The sequence below is a fragment of the Camellia sinensis genome, chromosome 6 (assembly GCF_055761805.1).
Source record: "Camellia sinensis isolate YWXY chromosome 6, ASM5576180v1, whole genome shotgun sequence".
Taxonomy (NCBI): domain Eukaryota; kingdom Viridiplantae; phylum Streptophyta; class Magnoliopsida; order Ericales; family Theaceae; genus Camellia; species Camellia sinensis.
The window spans coordinates 88,351,023-88,375,345 of record NC_138966.1 but is presented as its reverse complement, the minus strand read 5'-3'; the positions used below and the strand labels follow the sequence as shown (position 1 = coordinate 88,375,345).

Genomic DNA, 24,323 nt, shown 5'->3' with positions numbered 1-24,323 from the left:
GATAAGAGTATATAGAGAGATACACTTAAAATTTTGTTTAGAATGGGTGTAATGAGAAAGTGGGTGCGAGTTAAAATCGTAGTGTAAATAGAAGATCCCTCTATTACACTCTATATTCAAATTCACTAGTACCCCTCTTCTATGGTCATCCAGTAAAAAGTATTGTTATCAAATTCCTTAATAGTCATAAAATAAAAGAAATAAAAAGAACAACAACTAAAAGTCCAATTGGATTTCTTGTAAAGCATGAAGTTGCTAAATGTGTCTTCAATACCAAATGAACATAAATATTATCACTAACAGAATCATGAAAATGCCTAAATAGCAAGTACAGCATGCATATAAAAAAATAAAAGGCTAAAAATTTGGTTGAACTGACCTTCTCTGGGATCATAGAAGCATTCTTTGTCACAGACAAAAGTGTTGCTTGTTTTTTCTGTGCCGTTTTAGTAGTGTTAGATTCAATGGTCGACTCTACAACTTTGGCAGCCTGAGAAAAGGAGTCAGATGGATTCTTCCTTTTAAGAAAGAGTTCCTCATTTAAGTTTAAAGTGACTTCTCCAACTGTAATGTCCACGTTCTTAATAATTACACCTGTTTCCCTGCAGCCAGAGGAATTAAATACAAGAAGCTTAGTTGAAAAACCAAGCACTATTAATCACAGTTATAATGACTCTTTCTCTCTTTCCTTTTTTTTTTTTTTTTGTTTATTTATTGTTTATATATATATATATATTTTTGGAGAATGAGAGTGGATTGAAAAATAATTTTAAGATCATTCAAATCAACAGCAAAATATCTACATAGAAGACACTAATCCAGCCCAATAATAAAATGTGGTCATGCTTATCAATGGCTAGGCTAAAGAGTCAAGACTTTCAAATTATGGTAGATGCCCCAACAAAAGGTCTTCGGCTGTTTCCACGATTGACTAGCATTTTCTTACCTTTGATTATATGAGAGTCTTATCTTTTACCAACCAACAAAGATAAAGCATGACTTTAATCACATTGACATACCCAGATCAAAAGTTATCAAACTGTAGATTCCCAATTATAGGGGAGACCGGTCAGTCTAAATCTTCAGGATACCTAGTATGGGATTTTGGTTAATCCAAAGGTCTCATAGGCAAATTGTTAGACTTAATCTCCCACAGGTGTGGTATGGACACCTGTCTTTTGGAGGAGGCGTTTGTAGGATTGGGAGGTGGAGTTAGTTAAGGCACTGTTTTAGATGCTTTAATGTAAGGTGGTTTAGGAAGGGGTGGAAGACATTCGGTTTAGATATAGTCTAGGAATTTCATGTTTTTAGTGGCTTTCATATACATGAAAATTGTGGAGATCTATCTTCCACTATTTGCTATTCTAACAAGAAATATATAAAAATAAATTAGGATTATTTTTTTACTTACATAACATGCATAAAATGTACATAATATAAACATTTTGTGGTGTCCTACTATGTTGGCTTGTCCATATCTAGTCATGTCCGTGTCTTGCATCGATGTCTATGCAACATATGCTTTGCCCCTCTTCCTCAAATTGTGTCGTCAAATTAGTTTCATGGACTTAGAAAATATGAAGAAGAAGAACTCCGAAAATATGAGGAAGAAGGAATATATTTCTGTTATATTCAAAACTTCTTATCTTACAAGACCAAATGACACTCCTTATATAGGAGATATTACAAATATCATCATAACCCATTATATGCCACTTACATATTATATATTACCACTATCTACCACAATCATATTATATACATGCCACTATCTACCACCAACACCACTATCATATTCTATACATGCCACTATCTACAACCAACACCACTATCATATTCTATACATACCACTATCTACCACCAACACCACTATCATATTCTATACATGCCACTATCTACCACCAACACCACTATCATATTATATGCATGAACACAATTTCCAGCACTCCCCCTCAAGCTGGTTTGAAGATATCTTCCATAGCCAGCTTGCTAGTCAGCTTATCAAATTGCTTCTTGTGTAGTCCCTTCGTTAGCACATCAGCTAATTGTTCACCTGTTGGAAAGTAGGTCATACAGATTATGCCAGCATTGATTTTCTCCTTGATGAAATGTTTATCCACTTCTATATGTTTTGTGCGATCATGTAGAACTGGATTATGAGCTATAGATATAGCTGCTTTGTTGTCACAATAGACCTTCATAGGTGTCGGGTGAGAAAGTTTTAATTCTTCAAGAATTCTTTTAATCCACATTACTTCACAGATTCCATGGGCAACAGCTCTGAACTCTGCTTCTGCACTACTTCTAGCTACCACATTCTGTTTTTTACTCCGCCATGTAACTAGGTTCCCACCTACAAAGGAGCAGTATCCGGATGTTGATCTCCTGTCTGTAACACTTCCTGCCCAGTCTGCATCTGTGTATACTTCAACTTGAAGATGTCCATGTTTCTTGAATAGTAAGCCTCTCCCTGGAGTTCCTTTCAAATATCTTAAGATCTTATAAACGGCCTCAAAGTGCTCTACCCCTGGTGAGTGCATGAACTGACTTACCATGCTGACTGCAAAGGCAATATCAGGCCGCGTATGAGACAAGTAAATCAATTTCCCTACAAGTCGCTGATATTGTTCTCTCTCTTTGACTTCTTCAGCCTTAGCAGCTTGTAACTTCAAGTTAGGCTCGATCGGAGTCTCCGCCATCTTACAACCAAGCATACCTGTTTCTCCAAGGAGATCAAGAACATATTTTCTCTGATTAACGAATATACCTTCCTTGGATCTTGCAAATTCCATTCCGAGGAAATACTTGAGGGCTCCCAGATCCTTAATGTGAAATTCTTTTGCGAGTTTCTCTTTGAGGGCTGCTAACTCTGCTTCATCATTACCAGTTAAAATGATGTCATCAACATAAACAATCAAAATTGCAATTTTACTGTTTTTTGAATGTTTATAAAATATTGTGTGATCTGCTTGACTCTGCAAGAAGCCACAACTGATAACTGCCTTCCCAAAGCGTTCAAACCACGCTCTTGGTGATTGTTTGAGTCCGTATAATGACTTGTTCAATCTGCATACTCTGTCACTTCCAAGTCTCTGCTCAAATCCCGGCGGTAGGCTCATGAACACCTCCTCTTCAAGATCACCATTGAGAAATGCATTTTTAATGTCAAGTTGATGTAGAGGCCAATCTGAATTTACTGCAAGAGATAACAGTACTCTAATGGAATTTATTTTAGCAACAGGAGCAAACGTCTCTTGATAGTCGATCCCATAAGTTTGAGTGAAGCCTTTAGCTACCAGTCTCGCCTTGTATCTCTCAACGCTTCCATCTGTGTTACATTTTATCGTAAACACCCATTTACACCCAACTGTTTTCTTGTCTTTGGGTAGATCAACTATCTCCCAAGTACCACTTCTCCTTAAAGCATTCATCTCCTCCATGACTGCTAATTTCCAATTCGGATCATCCAATGCTTCCTGTATATTCCTTGGAACAAACAAGTGTGAAATCCTAGATGTGAAAGCTCTATGGTTTTTAGACAGTCTTTGATAGGAGAGGTAATTTGCAATAGGATGTTTAATGCAATTTCGGACACCTTTCCTAATTGCTATAGGTACATCAAGGTCGGAAATAGAAAGAATAGGATTACCTAAAATTTCGATGCCAGAACTCGGGTGGACATTCGGGTCATTAGGATGGACATTCGGGTCATTATTCCTCAGATGAAATCGCTTCCTAGTATAAACCTGAAGCTCAGGATTTAGATCATTTTGTAGTACTTCTCCCCCTAAACAAGAATCTTCTTGACTAGGCACCATAGAACTTGGTTCTCCTAAGTGATCATTATCAGACAGATGTGGTTTTTGTGTAGGATAAATGACATTGGGGAGCGGGATAGAAATATCCCAAAAACGGTCTTCTACTCCACTTGTCTCCCCCTGAAGAGAAGTGTTGGGGAAATAGGATTTTGTTTCCACAAATGACACATCCATACTCACATGAAATTTCTTGTTTTGAGGATCGAAGCACTTATACCCCTTTTTGTTTGAGGAATAACCCAAAAAAACACATTTTATAGCACGGGGGTCAAGTTTTGAACGAAATTGACTGGGAACATGAACATAGGCAGTACATCCAAAAACTTTGGCGGGTAAATCAGAAAACAACCTCGTGTCAGGAAAAAAAGTTTTGAGACAATCAAAAGGTGTTTTGTATGTTAACACCTTTGTAGGCATCCTGTTTATCAAATAAGAGGCTGCTAAAATTGCTTCACCCCATAAATATTTAGGAACATGCATGTAAAACATTATAGCACGTGCTACTTCAAGTAGATGTTTATTTTTTCGTTCTGCAATGCCATTTTGTTGAGGGGTATCCCGACATGTAGATTGATGAAAAATTCCTTTTTTTTCCAAAAACTCACCCAACTGCTCATTGAAATATTCTGTTCCATTATCAGAATGTAAAATACCAATTTTGGTTTGAAATTGGTTTTCAATCATATTGTAAAAATTTGTGAATAAATTTTTCACGTCAGATTTTTTATTCATCAAATAAATCCAACATAAGCGGGTATGGTCATCAATAAATGTAACAAACCATCTTTTACCAGAAAGAGTAGTGATTTTAGAAGGGCCCCAAACATCACTATGAATCAAATAAAAAGGTTTTGAAGCCTGGTAAGGTTTTGGCAAATAAGTAGAGCGATGAAATTTTGCAAAAATGCAACTTTCACAATGAAAAGAAGAACAATCAATCCCTTTAAATAATTCTGGAAATAAATGTTTCAGATAAAGAAAACTAGGATGTCCTAGCCTATAGTGCCATAGCATTATTTTTTCTCGAACAGAGATTGAACTGGTACTATTAAAGCTCTGAGCTTTTTTATTACTAACAGGTACTTCATCAAAGTAGTAAAGACCTTCAAGCATCCTAGCACGCCCAATCATCATCCCCGAGTTCTGGTCCTGAAATTCACAATGGGATTCAAAAAATGTAACACGACAATTAGAATCCTTAGATAGTTTACTGACAGACAAAAGGTTACAGGCTAAGTTGGGGACGTGAAGAACAGCATTGAGATTAATTTTCTCAGTTAGTTTAATAAATCCTTTTCCTGCAATAGGTGAAAAACTACCATCGGCTATTCTGATTTTGTCATGACCAGAACAAGGGAAATAGGTACTAAATAAATGGGAAAAACTAGTCATGTGATCAGAGGCACCGGAATCTATGATCCACGGAGAGAAGTTTAGGCAAGAGAAGGCTTTAGGATTTCTACCTGTTTGTGCCAACAAAACACTAGGAGTACCGGTTGAGGAGTTGGATTTTATCAGCTTTAAGAGTTGATCAATCTGCTCTTTGTTGAAGGGACCTGAATCGGCTTCATTAGCGGTAGGAAAGCCACGATTCTTCTCTCCTTGTTTGCTGCTTTTCCAGTTGACAGGTTTGCCATGAATCTTCCAACACATTTCGCGTGTATGGCGAGACTTGTTGCAAAAATCACACCAGACCCGTGGCTTATCATCAAACCTGCGCTGGTAATTTGCAGCCTTGTTGGCCGCAGCATCGCTAATTAAAGCAGAAATTTCAATTGATTCACCATTACCTTTTTTCTTAAGCATGACGCTCCTTCGGCTCTCTTCCCTTCTGACTTCGGCAAATACTTCGCCAATGGATGGGAGAGGAGGTCTGCCAATAATTCTTCCTCGCACTTCATCGAACTCAATGTTGAGGCCGGCAAGAAACTTGTAAATACGGCTGTCTTCCACAGTTTTCTTGTGGTGGTTGCAGTCGTCAACCGATTTCCATTCGTATGTGTTGAAGATGTCAAGATCCTGCCACAACCTTTTCAACGAATTGAAATATTTGGTGACGGAATCATCTCCTTGACGAATCTCTCCCAACTTCAAAGTTAATTCGAAAACTTGAGATTGATTTCCTAGGTCAGAATACATCTGACTAACATTATCCCACAATTCTTGTGCAGTAGTATAGCACATGTAATTAGAGCTTATATCCTCCTCCATGGAATTGACCAACCATGTCATAACCATGGAGTTTTCAGCGTCCCAATTGTCGAACAGCGGATCATTAACAGCAGGAGCCTTCTTGTCACCAGTGATGTAACCGATCTTTCCTTGCCCACGGATATACATCCGGACAGATTGTGACCAGCGGAGAAAATTATCACCATTTAGGCGGATGGTGGTGATTTGGACAGAGTGAGAGTTGGACGTTTTCACCGGAATGGCAGCGGCAGGGGTTGAAGTGGTTCCAGACGTGACTTCCGACATGGCTATGACGGTTTTAGGGCTGCTGTGTTTTTTGTTGCTCTGATACCAACTTAGAAAATATGAAGAAGAAGAACTCCGAAAATATGAGGAAGAAGGAATATATTTCTGTTATATTCAAAACTTCTTATCTTACAAGACCAAATGACACTCCTTATATAGGAGATATTACAAACATCATCATAACCCATTATATGCCACTTACATATTATATATTACCACTATCTACCACTATCATATTATATACATGCCACTATCTACCACCAACACCACTATCATATTCTATACATGCCACTATCTACAACCAACACCACTATCATATTCTATACATACCACTATCTACCACCAACACCACTATCATATTCTATACATGCCACTATCTACCACCAACACCACTATCATATTATATGCATGAACACAATTTCCAGCACATGGGCACTGTCAAAGCTAAAAAAGTCACATTATGCTATCCCTTTCCGTAGGAAGGTGGCATCTCCCTTTGCCAATCAATAAAAGAAAATATATCCTCTATTGCTTGCTTTCTTACTTCATTTATTTTTTTATGTCTTTATTGCTATATTTTTTCATATGTTGAAATTCTCCATTGTATACTTTCCTCTATGTTGGTCATGCATATGATCTATCATTTTAGAAATGTTCCCAGACATAATTGGAGTGTATGAGTTGTGTTTTAAAGAATGCCGAACATTCTTACTACTAAGAGGCTCAACGCATCTGTGACGTGCAGTTGAAGTGTCCAAAATCATGAAAGTTTGTGTTTACAGTAGGACATAGTGAAGCAATGCCGGGGCTGTTTATAGGAGTGTCTAAGCAGTCTTGGTATCGGGCACGAACATAGTTGAACCCTTGAAGTGTTTGTGCTACTTAGGAAAAAGTCATGTTAAATTGGTGTTGTTTGTGCAAGAGTGTAGAGGAAAACATGAACACTTTTTTCCATTTTCTTTAATTTCTTTTGTTGATTTTTTGGGAGAGTTGTATATCCCTATAGACATATAGAACAATTTCAGTTTTTTTCATTTATAAAAATCGTGTGTCTCATTGTGCCCCCTTTTGTTGGCACCATTTAAAAACTTTCTATCTTTATTTGTCCAAAAAAAGAAAACAGCAATTCTTTGTCATCCACATCATCACCATTCCCATAACCTAGAAATTTGTTTCAATGATTCACTATCTTCTCCAATGGCCAGCTCTGATGAGGATATTGTTCTTTTTCTTCAGAACGGTTGAGAATGTTTACCAATTTTTTCCTTTTTCTTCTTGCCAAGAAGAGAAAGAGTAAATTTCAAATACAGTCCGCAACTCCAACAAGTAGAATTGATGGACAATGTTTTGAATGTTCTTCCACAGAAAAAGCACGTTCTTGCAAATCCCCTCCTTTCGGTGATAAGATTGATTGCCCACTGTTATTGACTAATTTCAAAACTAAAATAGTTCTACAGAAAAACATCTTTTTAGTAATAACGGGTGGCAATTACCAATTCAACACTTAATCCCTGTCAAAAACTACAATTAACACTAAGAAAGATCTGTCTTAAAATTTGACAGGTTATGTGGTTGCCTTAAATTCCATAGTTGACATCAATGTCCCCATGTAGCAGACAAGGTTTCATCTAGTCCTTGACTCCTCGAACAACATTTCAAGCAAATGTCATCCCTAAAATTGTTACTTCCATGCATTGCATAAATTTGATACTTCAGGTTTTCCAGCAAATGCAGAATAAAAGATAAATTGATAAGACTACTGAGGTCTCATTCCCATAAAAATAAAAAAGAATAGAAAAAAGAAAACCCACCTATCATGACCAAATTCAGATGAAAGAGAGAATTCCTCACAGCAGAAAGGAGCAGAGGTCCTTTCCATCAAGGAAAATGATGCCTGGTTACCAGAACCATGGTTAAAGCTGGATGAGTGCTCACAATTAATCTGTGGCTCACCCAAGTGAACAACAATGGGCAAAAGGTGTAACCTAACAATCAGAGCCGGCTTGGATCCACCATCTTTAGACAAATCCACTTTAAGTTCTTTAACTTCAATAGTAGCTTTGGGCATCTGCCAATATTTGAGAGAAAATTGCAGAATAAACGAAACATTTTAGCATGAAAAACCACAGGTAATAAGTAAAGGTATCCAAAAAAGGCATCTCTTTTAACAAATGACAATAGCCAGTGTTTGGGACACAAAAATTTCCTCGAAATTTGAACACTGCCCAATTTAGCAAATTAGTCACTGTTGGTAGAGCATATGTGGCATCGCAAGATGAAACCAGTACAGATGCTAAACATGTCCAATTACATAATTTCAGCTTCTAAAATCTGCAGAAACACAGGAGTTTGCAGTTCTATTGTTGAGGATGAAGTTTTTTTGGGTGGATTTGAGGATGAAGTTATTACTACATGATGCCTGTTATTGCGTGTAGATAGTTGGCGCACATCAGCCCTTTTAATTATCAAAATTAAATAAATTTCACACCATGTGCTCATGTGACACAAACTAAGAGAATGCTCAGTCGTGATCAGTCCTCGGTTGTGCACATCTGTTTCACTTTCAACTTAAAATTAAATACAAAAAAACTACAACATGATGGTAATTTATGATCAAAATTGGGGAATAAAACAAAGCTTCTCACAGAAACACTCTCACTCAAGGTTTTTAAAAAAATACTACAATGATACCTACAATCTCTAAAGAATATGAAAAAAAGGAAACAATTACAATAAACTTTTTAATGTAAGCAAAACCAAGTATAATGATATAGCCTCTGAATTCCTATCCGCAATCCCTTCAAACAGACAAAAAGGTTTCATACATCATGCAAATAAGTAGGAATGTCACCCTCCTATTTCACAGTCACCATTCCTCACAATATGCATCCTCATGTCCCTGTCCTCATGAATATGATTAATGAAGTGCATGTATGTAATGACCCCGAGTATTTCTATTTATGTAATTACCATATTTTCCTGAGTTTGCTGTGTTAATCAGTTTGCACATGTGTGCCTTAGCACGAAGGGAGCTCTTGGCATGTGTGTGCGCGTTTGAAGTTGAGTCTCTGTGTGATTGATTTGCAGTCACCGCTCAAGTGATCATCAAGCGGTGAGCTACTGGAATATGGAGTTAAGCTACTGGAGTCGTCATTCAAGTGGTTTGTGTGACTTTAGTGCATGAAAAATCACAATTCTGTTAAATTTGCAAGGCTCAAGGGTACTTTTTGGGTTCAGCCTATAAAAGGGAAAGTCAAATGTCAGTCCCTTCAACCTTTTCTCTCTCCTCTCTCCTCTCTCTCTATTCTCTCTATATCTGTCGCCCAATAACTCATCTGTATAACTTGCATTTCGGAGGCCAACGAGTTGGATTTGTGTGACACCAAAGAAGGAAAAGTTGAAGTATGCGACGAGGGCTTTGAATCTCTCTGAGCCAAAATCAATTTCGACATCTTTGGTGGTTTTCTCCTCCTCTTCAAGAGGTAGGGGTCCTAGCTAACTTTTCTAATATGTGATTTTGGATGCAAGTGTGGGTATTTTGAATAGAAAATGATTGATAGACTATTGAGACTCGCATGCCTAAGATTTGAAAATCACATGTTGGGATATGAAATTAATTATGTTGAGATTACAAAAATACCATGAAATGCATGTATGATGAATTACCATGTTGATTGAGAGGATATTTGATAAAAAGGCATAGTTTTAAATAATGTTTTTATACCATGAGCAATTATTCCGTTATGATTGTAATTTGAGAAATTGGCATTATGTAATATTGGCTACAAATTGGAATTAAAGGGTTTGAATGAAAATTGGACCTTCAAGCATTGTTGTTGGATTTCGAAAATACAATTTGAGAAATGGGTGTTTTTTTAGAACAATTATCTAAACCTTGAAATGGTTTTGAGTAATGGAATAACCTTGAAACGAATTAATTAATTTAACTCTTGAGTTTGGGGTTGGTGTATTGTGAGGAAGTTGGCCCAAATTCACTCCTTGGTGAAAGTCCATAAACCCATGCAACGTAGGTACCAAATGTCATTTCGGTTAGTAGCCGAGAAGTGGGGGGTTCAGTAGCTCGTGGTTGAAAGTTGTTGGTTAATACACAACTTGGAAATCATTAAAAATGATAATGTGGGTAATGATTTTGTTGAGTTGGAAAGTAGAGCCTTTGGCTCATTTTTTCGTAAAATTGAAACGAGGAATGAGATTTTGATAAAATGTGATTTAAATTGACTTTGAGAAACCAATTTCATATTATACAATGTATAGCATCGTCATCACATGCTTTAGGTTTGCATATTCATCATGTTAGCGGATTATATCTACTAGGCTACATGCTCACCCCGTTAATTTTCAGATACGGGCAATGATCCAAAGCCATGATGAGGCTTGGAGACTTTTGTGTTATGCATTGAGGGTGTGAGGGCTATTATTTGTGTTGTATGCCCTTGAGGCCATTTGCATTTATCTAAAGGCCAAGGGCCAATTTTGTTGTTGTAAGCCTGCAAGCGTATAACTTGTTGATTCCAAGTAACTAAACATGTGTTGTATATCCATTTTGATAGAATGAATAAAATATGGAATTACGAGAATGAGTTGCATGATATGGGGAATGGATTGAGTAGGATTGCATGCTATATTTCAATTAATAAGCATGATGATAAATGCATATTGTTGCGTTGGATTGTGAGTCGAAGCGACTCCTTGATGCGTTTTAAACAGGTTTAAGGCTGCCCTGCTTCTTGGGTTTGCCTACTAAGACCACTCAAGCAGTCATTATGACCTCTCGGTTTCTCCTATCTGAGCAAAATCCTATGAGTTTGCTTTTAGCGCTAAGCAGTCCTTTATTTGCTCGAGCAGCCCTCGTTCATACACGATATCTATTTGTTTGCTCAGAGATGCTACAAGTTCTCTTTACAGCTCGAACGATGGCTAGCCTACTCAAGTAGTTGACTCACTTGACCAAATTTGTTAATTTTTAACCTTTGACGTAGTCAACCTCTTTGGAGACATTCTTGCACTTCTTTGACTCATTTAGTCCCTGGTCCATCCCTATCTCTTTAACCCATTCATGGTCTTAGGTCAAGGGATCCAGAGTGTGATGTAATTATGTGAGATCCACTATTTGAGAAAAAGTAATCCCCCATACCACATCTAACAGGAGAAGTGCACTCACAACACATTTACCAACCTAAATTCCTTTTGATGCGCTTGGGTGCCTCTAAAGTAAAGTAAGTCTATCTAAAGGTGAATGTGTTCATGTGGGTTTTGGTTCATGGAGGCATTTTGACAAATGATACATTGCAGAAACGGAGACCAAATCGCTTTCTAAATCCTCAGTGGTGCATTTTGTGTTTTAAGAATAGGGAATCCGTGGATCATTTATTTCTACATTGTTCAATTGCTTTAAATTTATGGCACAAATTGTTTTTGTTGGGAAATGTTATGTGGGTAGCCCCAAATGTTAGTGCGCATATGCTCCGAGTTATAACGATCCTGGTTTGGACCCGACCCATTTGATGGTTTGGATCCGGGTTTCATTGTCATATATAGATATCTATGTCTAGTCTCCACTTGCATCTCTTTGAGTTTGGCTTTTGGGTTGTGTTGATTGCATTTGGAACAGATCGATAGCTTGTTTTTTAAATTTTTGTTACCCAGATTTTTGTTCCTTCGCTCGAGTGTCACTTCTTGGACTCGAGCGGTCCTTGTAAAACTTCAATACTTTTGCAGATCTACAAAAATACTACGAGTTTGTATTTTTCGCTCCAGCGAAGCTTCTTGCGCTCTTGGGTAATGACCTCTGTCTGCAAAACTACTGGGAGTTTGTATTCTCCGCTCAAGCAAAGCTTCTTACACTCCAGCGACGGTCTTCTGTCTGTAAAACTTCTGAGAGATTGTATTCTACGCTCGAGCGGAACAACTTATTGTGTCTAGTCGCTCGAGCGACATTTCCTGCGCTCAAACGAACTGTGCGTATATCAATTCATAAAAGTCACTTGTAACATCAACTTTTCATCTCTCTCTCTCGCTCTAAACATTTCAAAACACTGATATTTCTCACACTCTCTCTAAAACTCATCTAGTTCACTTGAATCCATCTAGATCCGTCGATCCTTGTCCCCGTGTGCCTTTGTTAAAAAGGTAGAGTTCACCTAGAGCTTCGTTTTGATCCAAACAAAGTTGGGTTTCAGCGTGGTCTTGTATGAGTTTTACCTTAGTTATTTGCTATTTCAAAAGGTTATAGTGGTTTGGGGGTTTTTGGTAAAACCTAGGGTTTGAAATCAAAATGAAAAAGAGGGGTTTTCAAATGGATTCTTGGAAAAGTTTGTGGGTATGAAATTGGAGTTGATATATGATGAAATGAGGCATTTCCTTCATTGAAATTGATTTTCAAAGAGAAAGGGATTTTGCCCTAAAATGTGAATGTTTGAGATTGTAACGAGAAAATGGAATTAATGTTGAGAACTATGAAATTGAAGTAATGTTGATGATGATGGCGGAGTTGGATATGTATCATCACTCCCATCTTGAGATTTAGGAAAAGTGTATCTTTAATGAAATTTATTTATCTGTTTTGAGCTATCGGTGGAAGATAGTTATGAGTGTTGTAGAATTGTATGAGAATTAGGTGAATTAAAACTAATTTCTCATCCCTGTGCATTGAACATTATTGCTTATTTAATACATTGAAAATGTATATGATTTTGAAAAAAATGGGTGAACGTGGAAAAGAGGTGTGTATCACCAAATTAAGTTAACCTGTGTATCTAGGATGAAAGTCCTGCAAAACGCGAGTATACATGGGTGCCAATTCCAGCGGACGAAATATCCGTAAAATGGCAATAGTAGCTCATGTATAGGCTACGTTTATATGGGTGTCGTTTGACAGTTTCTCGCGGACGAAATATCCGTGAAAAGTTGTACTGGTTTGAGATTTCCCCCCTTCTTTCTATTGTAAAGGGCAAGGTTTTTGAGAATTGTGATATAAACCTAGCATAGCACAGCTTTTGAAAAAAAAGATATAAATGTTTTGGTACTGGTATTGCATATGCATAAAACCTTATGGCTTTGTTAAGATTTATACATTGTGTTGTAGTGTTTCTACTGGATTTTGGCTCACTCTATGTGAGAAAAATCATTTTCAGGTGCTGGTGATATGCTCTCCACCAAGGACTTAGCTTGGGAGGACTGTGGAGCTGAAGGCTCAGTATTGTTATTTTATATTTAATTTTGTACAAGCCTAGGGCTTTATCTGTATTGAACTTAAGACTCACTTTTGATGTACCCAAGCAATTATTTAGAAAGATGTAAGCCTTTAGGGCATATGATTATCTGTTTAGCTTTCATTTCTTTTCACAATCTTGTAACACATATTGTAGATTCAAGATGTCCTGTTTATGAATGTATATCGTGTCACCTTTTGTATATCAAACTCTGATTAATGAAAGCTTATCAATTCATTTATGTTGCTATTTATTGGTTGTTATGAGATGGGTATATTGTGTTTATTTCGGGGCGTTACCCGAGTTGACTTTCGCGCTTTCGGTGGATCGAAGAAAGCCAAAATGCTATGGTCTTGGGCTGGCTTTGCAACTTTTTGAATTCTATGGATGAAAGAAATGCCAGGTTGTTTGAAGATAAGTTCCGGGAGGTGAATTGTTTGTGGGATAGGGTTTGCCACTTAACTTCTTTTGGGGTTTCGGGGAATTCTATATTTAAGGAGGTCCCCTGTTTTTTGTTAGCTAGAGATTGGTTGGCAGTGTGTGATATTTAGCTTTTGCTTGAAATTATCTTGTTAGGGTTTTGCTCTTTGTTTTCTCTTTTTCCTTTTGTAAGAGGATGCCTCATCCTCGCTTCCTTTTTTGATTTATCAATAAAAATAAAGTCCTTTGTTGTTGATCAAAAAAACAAAAAAATGGCAAGTCCATCTGAAATATGATTGAAAAGTCAAGAATTATTTACAGCTATCCATACTCTTGATCCCAATATCTATAGGACATACAGTAATTTCGAAAGTGAAAGAACCATGAATAACCGTACTGATATTTTTTCATGCAAAGTATCGAATCAGATAGAATAAGCCACAACTGAAGGGAGGAATCAACAAAAAGACCAACACAAGAAGAAAATAACTTCCAAAGAGAACTCATTAACAGACTTACCTTTACAACCAATTCTGTTATAGAAACTGATAAAAATCTGGCCACATTAGCCACAACCATCCACTTTCCTTTGGCAGACTTACGAGGCCTTTGAGATCTACTTTTCGTTGCTGTTTTATTTGATGATCTCATTACAACTTCTAAATCACTTATTAACACCTGCAGTTTTGGGTCCCTAGAAATAAAACCAGCCCCGAGTTTAACCAAGGATTGCCGTAAGCTGACTCTGATTTCACCAACAGATACAGATTCAACAGCACCCTGTGAATTAACAAAGCCACACCAATGTGAAAAACATGACCTTAGAGATGCACTAATCTATAATCAGATTAAAAATCCTACTCCAACTCTTCTCTTATAAAAATCTCATGATGTTTAATAAAATCCAAACAGATGATCAACAGTTATATCTCTGACTAATTCACATCCTTCTAAAACCAAATTGCTTTCAGGCTTGCAAAGGAGATCTTTTTATTGAAATGTGTATATATATATATCAAAAACTACAAATACTATGAAACACAACAACAATAGTTAACGTAGAGGGAAAACCCCATAATAAAAATATAGTTCCCTACTACCAAGGAGTACAGAGCTAGCAATTAGATATATTCTCTCAGTCATTGTCATTATTTTGTAAAATCTTTTAAAAGAAATTCATTGAATAGACATGATAGTTAAAAATTAATGAAGAATATAACCTTCAAAAAGTTAAATGATGAGAATGATTTCACATAGAATAGTTAGAAGTTGGGATGCAAAGAAACTATTAATTGGATACTTGATTTTCCAATATAATCACCATAAAAACCATGACCTACAGTTTTTTTCATAATAATGTTTATAGGACTGCTAATGCTTGCAATCAATAAATGATGGTAATCTTGTTGATCTATAAAATGACTTCTCATTTGAAACACAGAATCAAATTAAGTCTTTTTCTTTTATTTATAAATATATATATATATATATATATATGTATATAAGTGTTTGGACCCAAAATTGGTAACACGTTACACTAAGGGGGCAGTGTCCAATACACCCATAAACCACAAACCTTATTAGAAGGCAAGTTTCCATCCTAGGTCTCTGACATAACTACTTCGCAAACTTTATAGGTGAGCTAGCCGACACTAGCACCTTTAAGAAATGCCATATTTTCCCTTCTAATGTACCCTCTTCTCCTGTTCTATATTACTTTTTAAGGATTGATGAAATCCATAAGAAGCTCAAAAAAGAATAGGCTCAAAGATGAGAGACGAATTTCTGCAATTGATTTAATTTCAAAGCGGCAACCACTTGGGGCATCCAGCAATCCAAGTTTTAGTTTACTTGAGTCCTATTCCATGGTCTTCTTAGATTATCAAGTAGCTAATTCGTTTAAGTTCAGATTTTTTAAGATTAAGGGAGCAACTTAGTAATTTCCGAAATTTATTGGGTCCTGTTATTTGGTTTTTTGTATATGATGTTTAGTTGGTTAAACAATTTTTCAAGTTGAATATTAAAATCTCCAATTTAAGGTCATAGGATTAGAAATCAGTTCAGAGATATTTTTAGCGGCTTCCTCTTGAGGTCATGTAAAGCAGTTCTAACCCTAGTGTGTTGTATTATGTATTGTAGAAGTAATTTCTAACTTCTTCCCAATGTTGGAACATACTTTTCTTTTTCTTTCAGTTTCTGATTTTTGTAAGTTTTCAAACCCAAGAACCCAATCTTTCTAACCCCTTTCCTGCCCTTAAATCCAACACAAGCCCAACTCCTTAATTCTTCTAGTTACTATTCTCAGGTACAGTTGAACAAAATATAAGAGGCTCTGGAAGCCACAGACAAAGACTGTGGACCCCCATGACCAATAAAAGTCTCTTCAATTGAAAGGAAAATCTCTGTTGTAGTGTTTAAAAATCTTATTTCTTTCTATTTCAAGTTTGCTGCGGGATAGATTTTTTATAATCCTTAACCCATACTCCATTCCTTGTTCATTTGCAAACACCCTAGAACTCCATTTTTACACCAATCTATAGTCATACGAAAATAAAAAAATAATCAGCCTCCAAACCTTCTTTAATACTGTGTAACATCAATTTATTTTCCATATCATAGCTTATAAGAGAGTGTTCATATGCAACTCAACTCATCTAAGTTCAACAAGTCTTTGTACCAATTATTTCAATTACTTGGGTTGCTAAATGGATCTATTTCCTTGAAGGCAATATGATTGGCTTCAATCAGCAACTCAAGATACTGAACAAAAAAATCAGTAACTCAGGATAAAGATGATAAGCTTTGCAAAAACATTTTTTGAACATGCTGTACAACAGGAGGTTAACTCTATAATTTGATCATTGGTAGAGGCAATAGCGAAAATCTGGCTTCTCAAGAGATAGCAGGCAAGTTGAAGCTTAAAACAGTGAAGCATCCTCAGCCTTATTGCATCCTTTGGTTCGACAAAAAAGAGGTAACTGTATCTTCAAATTGCCTTGTTGACTTCTCTATTGGGTCTTCTTATAAGGAATTAGGTTGGTGTGATGTAGAACCAATGGATGCGTACCACATCCTTCTTAGACACCCATGGAAGTTTGATTGGAGGACAATTCATCATGGGCACAAGCACACTTATACCTTCTACTCAGGTTAAAAAAAATAAAAAATAAAAAAAGGCTTGTTGCAAAGTCAATGAAGGAAAATATTGTTAGGAGAGAAGAAAGTCCATCTTGACTTCTACACTTGAGAAACTTGTAAAGGAGAGTAGGAGGCTGGGGTTGATTATGTGGCGACTGGAAAGGAAGAAAACAAGCCACATATAGTGCCAGAAGGTGTGAAGGGATCGGTAGAAAAATTTAAAGATGCCATGCCTAAAGAATTGCCTGATGGATTACCTCTGGCAAGAGAGATACAACACTGCATTAATTTAGTGCCCGGATCAGTCCTTCCAAACTTGCCTCAGTGCCAAGATGAGTCCAAAGAAAAATGAAGAACCTCAAAGACAAGTTCTGGAACTTCTTAAAAAAGGCTTTATCAGATAAAGCCTAGGTCCATGTGTCATGCCTCTTCGATCACCAATTGTCCCAAAAGTTTAAGTTGTTAGGAAATGAGTCCAACAATGTATATCAAGCTATCTAACACCCTCCCTCATGTGCGAGCCCGTCTTGCACATGGAGATGCAAAGAGACATACGTAAAGAGAAACAAAATGAAAGCAAAGAGAATTGAACCCAAGACTTCCCCCAACCTAAACATTAATACCATGTTAGATCACCAACTATCCCAAAAGTATAAAGTTGTTATGAAATGAGTCCAACAATGTATATCAAGCTATCCAACAGTGCCCGCCTTGCTCTGAAAAATTATGAAACTTGGAGGATGTGAGTGGACAGCAGAGCTATCAATTAGATCACGTTAAATATAAGTTTCCAATACCAAGAATAGATGATATGATTGAGATGTTATTTTGGATTGTAGAAGCAGGAAACTCCTATTGAGTTGACATTTCTTACCTAAAAACTCAATTCCGTGCTCCTAAGTAAGAAACTCGCTCCTGTCGAGGAAAACTCACTCCCAACTGAGATAAAACCTCTCAAACATACAATCTGAAGAAACAAAAAAAAAAAAAACTCAAACTTATTATAGTGCTTTGTATTTACATAATATTTATTTATACTTAAGAAATTCAATTTGTAGTTGACATCAATCTCTAATATTCATTCATATTATCACACATTTATTACAACTTAGCAGGAAAAAAATATTTGTTAGAATATATTTATATACATAAGATAAGATATATACACACTCCCATAAGCTCCCAACCTTAGAAAGTTTCTATATACCCCCGGCCTCACTTCATGCAACTAAGATCTAGATCACAAATCTTCTCCAAGATTGACTTGAAGAGTGGCAACCAGCAAATAAGAAGTGGAAAACAACATTCAAGACTATGAAGCAATGTTTTAAAATTAAAACCAGACCAGCTAGTTCACCCAGTTGAACTGTTGACCGCTCCAAATGCCAATTCAGATGGACCAACATAACTGGACTTACTCAAGAATCGGTGTTTTTAAGCTAAACCAATTGAAACAGCAGTTGAACAAGTCGCTTGTGTGAATCGCTACTGGTTCATGTGAACCGTCCACGCTGCTCTGGCACACATTCACTTAAAAAACTGTTGAATTGGAGATTCGAACCTCCGTTGCAAAGCCAATGCTGCAGCCACTTACCACCAAGCTGGGGCAAAGCTCTTGCTATAATTATAGAGACATAATATTTATTATGTTTCTAACTTCATTAAAAATCATTATCAATCACTTGCTAAAAAAATACTATGCATTTTAAATCTTGAATTAAAAATAAATTGATAATACAAGTATATATTTTTTAAATTTTAATAGCTAAATTTTATTTACACATAAGTCTTAATATATTTATGATGTAACTATGACATCACGTAAGGGACGGTGTTGAATAGCTTCATATACATTCTTGGGCGCCCATTTCTTAATAGCTTAAGCTTTTGGAAAAATGGATGACTTAACATGTACAACCAAATGAATCGTATCCACTAAATAAATAAACAAATACTAAAAACAATTAAAAAAAATTACTGAATAATGAAAAAAAAAACAAACAAAATAAGAACCACACAATTACTTGTCTAACCACACAATCATTCTTACAAAAGTTATTGAATAAACAACCAGTGAAAACCATGTTCAATTATAAAAGGTATGAGTTGAAATAACACATAAGCATAGATTCCCAATGATTACTCTAGGTTAAAAAATACTAAAGCAAAATAAGAACCTTTTTGAACTTGACAACAACATCCCTTAAACATTTCCATCCTCCAACCCGAAATCCTACAGATGCTCCCATAATCCGGCTTAGGATCCAAGCCAACAACCTGGAAGCAAACCTGAAACAAGATGTATAACAAGTGATCCAAAATTAAAATGGAAACAAATGAAGTTTACCCTCTTAACACTGAATGGACATGATTATGATGATCAAGACAACATAGACAATGATAAAAACAAATAATCTTGAACCATGCATCAAGGAAGGTAAAATTAAAGGCACCCACTGAGAAAACTGAGAATGATTACCATTTGGAAAGAATTAGCTATGATTTGTAGATATGGACACATGTCGGCTGTCAACAAAGACATAGGGGATCTAACACGAGGGCCGTCAAGTACATGTGTACATATATATATATGTCAATATTTTTTTCCAATGTATATGGTTTCTATTTGATCCTTTTTTAGTATGTTCACAATAATTGAGATCAAGTATATCATTAGATTTGTGTTAATTAAAGAAATGCCAACCACGTGGTGATAGAATCTTCTAATACAAGGGCGAGTACTTGTAAAGTCAATAGGGTTCGTATAATAGATTATTGTTTAGATAAGGGGGTTATTTAAAGAATAAGAAAAACAGTGCATCAATTTGTCTATTTGTTTTTAATATATACGCGCGTACAAGATTGCACCTCCATTTTTTTATGCTATTTAATGAAAATTACACTTACCAAACAATAAAATAAAATCTATGGCACCCCATTTGTCAACAACTCACCAATCATGGGAACTTTTAGGGCCTGAAGACTTGACAGGGAATATCTATCCATGTACCTTCTTACATGACTCCTTAATCTCCTCCTCTTCCTCCCTCTTCTAGAAAAAGGTTTTAGGACCTCTAAGGTTACAAGTTAGATGGCATGTCAATGCATCTATGTCAAGATATGATTTGAATAGGGGAGCTATGTCCCACCAAATCATTGAAAATTAGGAAAACTATCATTTCAAATGTCATCACCAGGTCAGCTCAATCTAGCAATTACTCTTCCAATAGTTATACATATTACATAGTTTCTAAAACGCGTAACAAGAGTCGTGAGGAGTTAAAAATTGAATTTCACAGCAAAGCATAAGACCATATGTTATTTGATAAAACTAAAGGATAACAGCAATCTAAACATATGTTAAAACTTAAAAGGGTGAAAAAATCATTGCCTAACTCCACTCATAATTGATTGAGGCAACACATGACCAACCAAGACTACTAGGAGGGTGGTTGATTGCAAATTCAGTGTTGAATAGGAGGTTAAACGATCTTATGGAGTGGATTTGTGGAAAGGAAGAAGGTAAGGTTGGATAGACTGTTGTAGCTATTTGAGTTTTTGGATTGTTAATGGTCGAGGAGTAAAATTCTGGCATGAAGTGTGGTGTAGAGATTCACCTTGCTAGAAGTTTTCCAAAGCTTTTTAACACTGATGTGGATAAAATTGCTTTAGTCTCACATTACTTGAAGATCACTACAACAAGGTTTGTTAGGAACCTAAGGAACCTAAGCTTCTCAGACCTTTAGAATTGAGAGTACAAGGTAGTGAATGAATTTCTTGAACTGGTTTATGCAATGGAGATTGTAAAGGGAGGGGAGGATAAGATGTAATGGAGGGATGGGAATGGACGATTTTGTGTCACCCTCTACTGGCAAGAAGCACGGATCAATCCTTCCCATAAAAGTCTAGGGCCCTACTAAAGTGGTTTTTTTGTATAGACTACATTTTTGGATTCCGCTCTTACCATTGATAATTTGGGGAAGGGGAGTTTTGACACAACATAGAAAGAAGAAGAATGGAAGACAAAAAATTTTAAATGTAGCACACCTAGGGATTTATATAATCATTTTATGACCGGATCAAATGGTGCGGATGGTGGTTTTGGATCAACAATGAGGGTGGTTTCGTAAAGGGTTTGATTAGCTGTTTTGTGGTGGCACAACTACCTGGTTGATAGTGGTGTAGAAGTTATCATAAACAATCTAGATTAGAGTGGAGATATAAGCAAGTCATGTTTGCCATTTGTGGTGGTTTCAATGTTGTGATGGTGAATTAAGGTAGTGGAGGCCTATGGGATTAGGTAGTGTGGCAAGGATATTAAAAGTTGATATAGCCAAAACAAACAAGTAAACTACTAAATTAAGAAAATGACATAGGATAAGTGCAGAGAAACCCCTTTCCCCTGCCTCCCAAAAAAAATTATATATATATATATATTATATAATTAAATAGCAGTGGTCAAACATCTATCCTAGGGTTGCTTATACAACCCATAATACAGCAATCCCCAACCACATATGTCACTCTAAAAAAACTAACTGACCATCCTAGATTCCCTTCCACTAAGTAGCACGAATACAAACACGCGACATGGCACGGACACGTCACATCAATTTTTAAAAAATACAGAACATAGCGCTATAAACTATATTTAAATCTCAAGGTCCAAGTAGTCCTTACCAGTTAAATTTCTTGTTCACCACAGGGTTTCACGCTTGGAACACGTTAAAATTTTATATTTTTATAAATTTATTATATATCAAATATATGAATATTTTATTCACAACAGGTAATTCAAAAAAAAAAAAAAACAACATAACACTAATAAAAATTAGAAAGTCAAATATTCCGTAATTTAAACATCAAGTTATCATTCACGTTACAAATGCATTCTAAAGAATGTAAAATAGTTGTACAATATTAAAGTACACATAATTTATTCATCTTACAAATGTTTTAAAACATATTTAGAATACATAAGTTATATTTTGAAAAATGCAAAACATTATTACTATGAAGAGATTCATCACATAGGTCGAGTTCAAAGGGTTCACAAAGTGTCATGCAAGTGTACAATAAATGTCTGTAAAGTGACTGATATTATGTAAAATTTTAATTCACACGCATTTAAAGAAATGTTGAAGACGTTGTGTTCACAAAGTATCGTGTTTGGTGCTTCTTAGCCTTTCCATAAACCAGCCTTATACTGGTTGTTCATTGTGTTTGGATTTCTATTTCTCTCATTAAATATTTGACAACAAATAGTATTGTCTAGATTTTCAAAAGTCTAAGAATCTTGTTTCGGAGGTCATTTTAGGTTGTCATGCCTATTTTCAATCCTAAAACATTTGACCTATCTTTTTATATGTTCAAAATTTGGAAGATAGAAACCTATAATAAAGGTCCAATAGGAATGCAAATGTGGGTGATGAATTTGAAGTTAACAAAAAAACTATAGAACTTTGGTGTCTCCCTGTCTCGACCAATATATGGTACTACCAACCAACCAACCAACCAATAACAAAACAACACATGAGATGATCGACCTCACTATTGAGATGTAATTGCCTGATCCAAGACAACCAATAACTGGCACATTTGCATAGTGGGTTTTACAATGCGTATGACATGATATCACCGTAGTACTAAATTTTTTTCTTCTGTTGGTTGCATCAGCATGGCTATTCAGTGTCGCTGGTTATATTCAACATTAAGGCTCCACTTGTTTTGACGTAAAATGTTTTTCTCAAAAATTATACTCATTTTCCGTTGTTTGGTTGAACAAAAAGTAAGTAAAACATTTTTTAATAAAGATATTTTTGCATCATTTTCCCAAAAATGACTTACCTTTCAAAATTTCGTAAGTCAATTTTTATAAAGTTAACTCTCACTCACTACCTTTTCAACACATTTAGCCTTTTCAAATAAGTATCTTAGCCCACTAAAAACTTTATTAAATCAAAATTTCTCTTTTAAGCAATAAAATGATTCTATTTCAAGTGTCAACCAAATGCCGAAAAACGAAAACAAAATTATTTTTTGTCTGTAAAATCAATTTCCAAGAAAAATATTTTTTTGTGTAAACGTAGCCGAACTAGCATTCCCAACGGAAGGGGGAGAAAATAAAAAAAATAAAAAAAAAGGGTCATCGTATCTCAATTTTTCATAACTCAACAAAGTGAAATGAGCTAAATGCGACCATAAAATACAAAAATTCAAGAAACAAACTCTCAGCACACAATTAGAAATGCATGATCACTGAAACAAGTAACATTGGGCCACACACATTCCTCCAAATCAACACATATACTTATAAACATACATATAAATGCATGTAAAAGAGTTGAATTTGATTGCTTACATGAACACAAGCCATAAAATGATGGAGGAGACTAAGAAACTAAACAAGAAGTTAACAGAGGAGAGCGCCATTTCCAGTGGAAAATTGGGTGGATCTCTTTTCACTCCTTTGTGCTTGGTGTTTCTACAATGAATGCGTCATTCAGAGGCCACAATTCAATCAAAATGACATTATCTAACTTGAGATTAAAGAACAAAAACAGACCTAGAATTAAATTGAAGTGTGTTGAGGAGGAAGGGTGTGTTTTGGTTGTGAAACTGAAATGCGGACTTTGAGGCGCATACATCGAAAATGTATATATAGAGAGAGATGAGTAGTGGGAGAGAAATGGCAGGGTGTTCGATCCGTTATATGCTCGGAGATCAGAGAGAGGGAGAGACAGAGGGAGAGTGGAAGAGAGAAGCCGGAAAAAAATAAAAAAATAAAAAATAAAAATAAAAATAAAAAATTACGACTGTTGTGCGGGAGCTTCTACGTACAGACACCTAATCCCTCTATACACACACTTAATGATATTTAATTTTATTACAATTTTATCTCTAAGTGAAATTATTATTTTAGACATCAACCAAATTCATCTCAATGCACCCATCCAGACTTCACGTTCATCTCAATGCACATATCCAAACTTCACGTTGAAGCTGCAGCTTCAACCTTCCTTATTCGTAGCTTCTTCCTCATTCATTATTGATATGGAGGATTTGTCTTCTGAAAATCAGCAAATAAGTATTTATGAGAAACATAGCGAAGGAAATGCAAGTTTCTTTTTTTTTTTTTTTCAGCGTCGTTCGGATAACCAGAGCCGAATTGTGTTATTTGGTTCGGATATCTACTACTGAAATAATTATTTATTTTCGGAAGTTGTTGTCCGAACAA

General features: G+C 35.9%; 1 protein-coding gene across 7 annotated transcripts in view; it reads right to left on the bottom strand.

The window, feature by feature from the left end:
- The window catches only part of LOC114322327 (protein SABRE-like), a 102,810-nt gene extending 78,890 nt beyond the window's left edge, over positions 1–23,920 (bottom strand). For 6 of the 7 annotated variants that reach the window (XR_014332610.1, XR_014332611.1, XM_082874149.1 and 3 more), the window contains exons 1-6: positions 23,652–23,920; positions 23,448–23,570; positions 19,264–19,375; positions 14,468–14,728; positions 8,108–8,364; positions 380–602 (exon numbers count right to left, since the gene is read on the bottom strand). Coding sequence is in view for 4 of the 7 variants with exons in the window: in XM_082874149.1 (XP_082730275.1) it covers positions 380–602; positions 8,108–8,364; positions 14,468–14,728; positions 19,264–19,375; positions 23,448–23,518 (924 nt within the window). In the remaining 3 variants the exon portion in view is untranslated. The remainder of the gene's footprint in view (positions 1–379; positions 603–8,107; positions 8,365–14,467; positions 14,729–19,263; positions 19,376–23,447; positions 23,571–23,651) is intronic. The other variant, XM_082874152.1, reaches the window with a different exon arrangement.
- Between the last annotated feature and the right edge of the window lie 403 nt (positions 23,921–24,323).